Here is a 4,042-nt window from a genome sequence, read left to right on the forward strand (position 1 = left end):
CCCACCTGGGGCCGCGAGTGGGCGCCGGCGGGCGGCGGCCGGGGCGCTGTGCGCACCCTCTTCCTCCTGGGCACGGCCTCCAAGCTGGAGGAGCGCGCCCACTACCAGCAGCTGCTGGCCTACGAGGACCGCATCTACGGCGACATCCTGCAGTGGGACTTCCTCGACAGCTTCTTCAACCTGACCCTCAAGGAGATCCACTTCCTCAAGTGGCTTGACATCTACTGCCCCAATGTCCCCTTCATCTTCAAAGGGGACGACGACGTGTTCGTCAACCCCACTAACCTGCTGGAGTTTCTTGCCGACCGGCGGCCTCAGGAGAACCTGTTCGTGGGCGATGTCCTGCATCATGCCCGGCCCATCCGCCGCAAGGACAACAAGTACTATATCCCCGGGGCCCTGTACAGCAAGGCCAGCTACCCGCCCTACGCCGGTGGGGGCGGCTTCCTCATGGCCGGCGGCCTGGCCCGGCGCCTGCGCCACGCCTGCGACACCCTGGAGCTGTACCCCATCGACGATGTCTTCCTGGGCATGTGCTTGGAGGTGCTGGGCGTGCAGCCCACGGCCCACGAGGGCTTCAAGACGTTCGGCATCTCTCGGAACCGCAACAGCCGCATGAACAAGGAGCCCTGCTTCTTCCGCTCCATGCTGGTGGTGCACAAGCTGCTGCCTGCCGAGCTGCTGGGCATGTGGGAGCTGGTGCACAGCAACCTCACCTGCTCGCGCCGGCTGCAGGTGCTCTGAGCCCGCCGGCCGGGCGCCCGGGAGCTCCCGCGGTATTAGGACTGAAGCGGCGCCGCCGGCCGGGGCTTTGGTCCTCGGCTGCAGGGAGCAGGAGGGCTGGGTCCCTGTGTGTCACTGGATGTGGTAGGTGCCGTTCCCTGGGCGGGAGACACCCCAACACAGCTGGAGCTGCCTGGACTGGAAGCCGCCTGAGGAGCGAGGACGATGCTGCTACTTACCTCCTCACCTGAGTCCATTTCCTGGTGGCCTCTGACCCGGGGCCCTGGTGGCCTCTGACGGAATCCCGTGCTCAGGTACCTGGGCTCGGCCTGGCCCTATGGGGCTGTGGCTGTCCTCTTATCTTCACAGGAAAAGCCTGCTGTGATGTGCCTCAGTTTCCCCTGGGGCCAAGCAGCCCTCCAGAAGCTCAACCTTGTGCAGGCTCACAGGTCTTCCCGGGCCTTCTGGGAGAGGGAGCCATGCCCCGAGGCCTGCCTGGAGGCGGCTGCTCAGTCTCTGCTCCCAGGAGGCCTCTCCACTGGCTGTGTCCTCGTATCCGAAGCGCCACTGGCTGCCCTGTCTACCTCAGTGCCCCTCAGAACCTCGGTGCGGGCTGCAGCCCCCCCAGTCCCAGCACAGGCAAGGGAGCAGTGCTCCTGGCCCCGCCATCCGGTGCTGCCTGACACCAGCCCAGCCGAGGCGCCTCCCGCAGCCCCACCGAGGCTGGCTCCTGGCCGGGACCAGCAGTTTGGCCCTGGAAGCGGACGTTCCTCTATTACTGTGAAGTTTATTTATGAAGAATTCAGAGAGAGAAGGCTGCGGGCCTCAGGAGGTGTCGGTGGTCCCCTGTCCCCTGACCCTCCTCCCTCATCCATGCATCCCCACACCCTCACTCCCCTCCCAGAGCCTGCCCCAGCCGCACCCCTGCTTCCCATGCCTGAGCAGACCAGCATTTGCCCCTGGGAGGGAGGGCCAGCCGTGCTGATGGACGAGCCTCCTCCTCCAAGCAGGCCATTATAAAGTGGAGCAATCCACTCTATTTTCTCAATAAAACGGGACTGGTTTTCTCCGGTGTGACACTCCCTGCCACCAGCTCCATTCCGGGGCTAAGGTAGCCGGGAGATTTCCGCAGATATGCCTGTTCCTCCTCATTCTTGCTGGGGGTGCACGGTGACCCCTGAAGTGCCGTAGAAGAAGGTGGGGACAGGAGTGACCTGTGAGCTCACAGAGCCCTGGCACTTCCCGTGTTGTGGGTGGGGACAGCGGGGCTCCAACTCAGTGTGGGCTCCTGCCACAGGCGAGGCGAGGCGAGGTGGCAGGCCACGGGCTGAGATATGCCTGTTCCTCCTCATTCTTGCTGGGGGTGCACGGTGACCCCTGAAGTGCCGTAGAAGAAGGTGGGGACAGGAGTGACCTGTGAGCTCACAGAGCCCTGGCACTTCCCGTGTTGTGGGTGGGGACAGCGGGGCTCCAACTCAGTGTGGGCTCCTGCCACAGGCGAGGCGAGGCGAGGTGGCAGGCCACGGGCTGGCGGGGCATGATGCCCTGCCAGTCAACCTGGAAGCCCCCAGGGCTGGGTGGAGGTGACCACCCTGTGCCGGCACCTGACCCAAGATCCTGGGCAGCCACTGTACCTGGAGAAGCATGTTGGGCAGTTGTAGTGAAGAAGCCAGCACCCCCACCTGCACCCAGCTTGGGGGCACCGCAGAGGGGCAGGTGGGTGTCCATCAGGATCCAGCTGCCCAGGTCCAAGCCCTCAGGAAGGGAGGGGGTGCTCGCTTCCGCCCCTCCCCCCTGGTCAGCCAGCTGTAGGTTTGCAGAGCCCCGTGCTGAGTGAAGACGCAGGGCGTGGGTTCTAAACGTCCGGAAGAACTACAAGACTGACAGTGGCACCAAGGCCGATGCGGGCCCCCAGACGGGCGCCAGGCCCTTGTTGGCTCATCCCTCTCTGGCAGGAGCACGGCCCTGCCGAGGGCTGCCGGACACAGGATGACTGGAACTTCTGTCTTCCCAGAACTCCCAGTCCCTTGAGGGAGAGAGCCGGGAGAGGCGGGAGGGCAGAGCATGCCCCCTGAGCAGAAAGGGGCTTCTGCAGTCCGGCCAGAGCTGGGGTGAGAAGGGAAGGGAGGCTGGGGGGCAGGCAGGGCCATCTTGGGCCTTCTGGGTTGAGGAGGGTATCTAGTTTTATCCCCAGGGCAGGGTCCAAGGGACGTGTGTGGACAGTCGAGGGAGCGAGGAGGCCAGCCGGGCCCTGCCCCTCCCTCAGACCCATGCTGGCATCTCTGACTGGGCCCCATGGGCAGGAGCGCTAGAGGTAGCTGGTTCCCACCGTGGGGCCATGAGGCCAAGGCCAACCCCAGTGCTCTTCCTTGGGCAGCCTCTGCCCTGCCCAGCACAGCGGCGGGCAGGCCCCAGCCCTCGCAGCAGTGTGTCTTTGTCCACTGCCTGTGGTGGAGGGGACACGTGTCCAGGCTGGGGACACGTGCAGTAGGCCAGAGTGCAACATCAGGGCCTCAGAGTGAGCAGCCCCACCACCCGTGGGGACAGAGTTGGAGATGGAAGGGGCGGCGAGGATGCCCTGGTGAGAAATGGACACCTTGAGAAGAGTGAGGGGCCACCACAGCCTTCAGAGCAGGGCAGAAACTAGATGGAATGGAACCTTCAAAACATGTCTGCCCCCAGCCTCCATCTGTGGCTTTTGGGGGCCCTCTGCCAGCCCCTGGCCCAGCCCTGCACAAAGCTGATCTAAGTCTGCTCAGTCAGCCCACAAAGGTCATTCCAGAAAATCTTTATGGTCTTGCTTCCTTTAATAATGAAAACACTTTCCATTTTCTGGCGCGCACCTGTTAAGCCCAGCCCCATAGTCAGCACTGTGTCATCAGTATGGAGTTCACCCAGGGAACAAATGAGGTTACGCTGAACCTTTCTCACTGATGGCTTGAGTCCCTTGTGTACCCCTTCTTGGCAGAAAACCCAGCATCACTCTCTTGGAGCCTACTCCCAAAGAATCCAAAACCTTAGGGATGTCCTGAGCCCCAGTGTTCTCTGAGAAGTCTGAGCAGTCATCTCCAGCTATTCCCCCTCACACCACACAGTGGCGCTGTCGAACACGGGGCCTGCACAGCTCTGTGGCTTCTCCGCCATGACCTTGGTGCCAGGCTTCAGGGGAGCCCGTTGCAATCACACCACTGTCCTCTTCACTGTCCTCTTCACCCTCACCAGCTCAGCCTCCCTCAGAGGGCAGCATGCGGCCGGTGGTACTCCTATGCCCTTCACTCAGCTATGCAGCTGGCTACTAGCGGAACCTCCAGCTCCCGGG

General features: G+C 63.2%; 1 protein-coding gene across 1 annotated transcript in view; it reads left to right on the top strand.

Annotated features, from left to right (window-relative positions):
• The window catches only part of B3GNT7 (UDP-GlcNAc:betaGal beta-1,3-N-acetylglucosaminyltransferase 7), a 3,144-nt gene extending 1,290 nt beyond the window's left edge, over positions 1 to 1,854 (top strand). Inside the window, exon 3 of the mRNA XM_027769359.1 lies at positions 7 to 1,854. Coding sequence (XP_027625160.1) covers positions 7 to 744 — 738 coding nt within the window. The 3' untranslated portion in view covers positions 745 to 1,854. The remainder of the gene's footprint in view (positions 1 to 6) is intronic.
• Positions 1,855 to 4,042: the final 2,188 nt, after the last annotated feature.

The sequence above is a fragment of the Tupaia chinensis genome, unplaced genomic scaffold, assembly GCF_000334495.1.
Source record: "Tupaia chinensis unplaced genomic scaffold, TupChi_1.0 Scaffold149383_1, whole genome shotgun sequence".
Taxonomy (NCBI): Eukaryota; Metazoa; Chordata; class Mammalia; order Scandentia; family Tupaiidae; genus Tupaia; species Tupaia belangeri.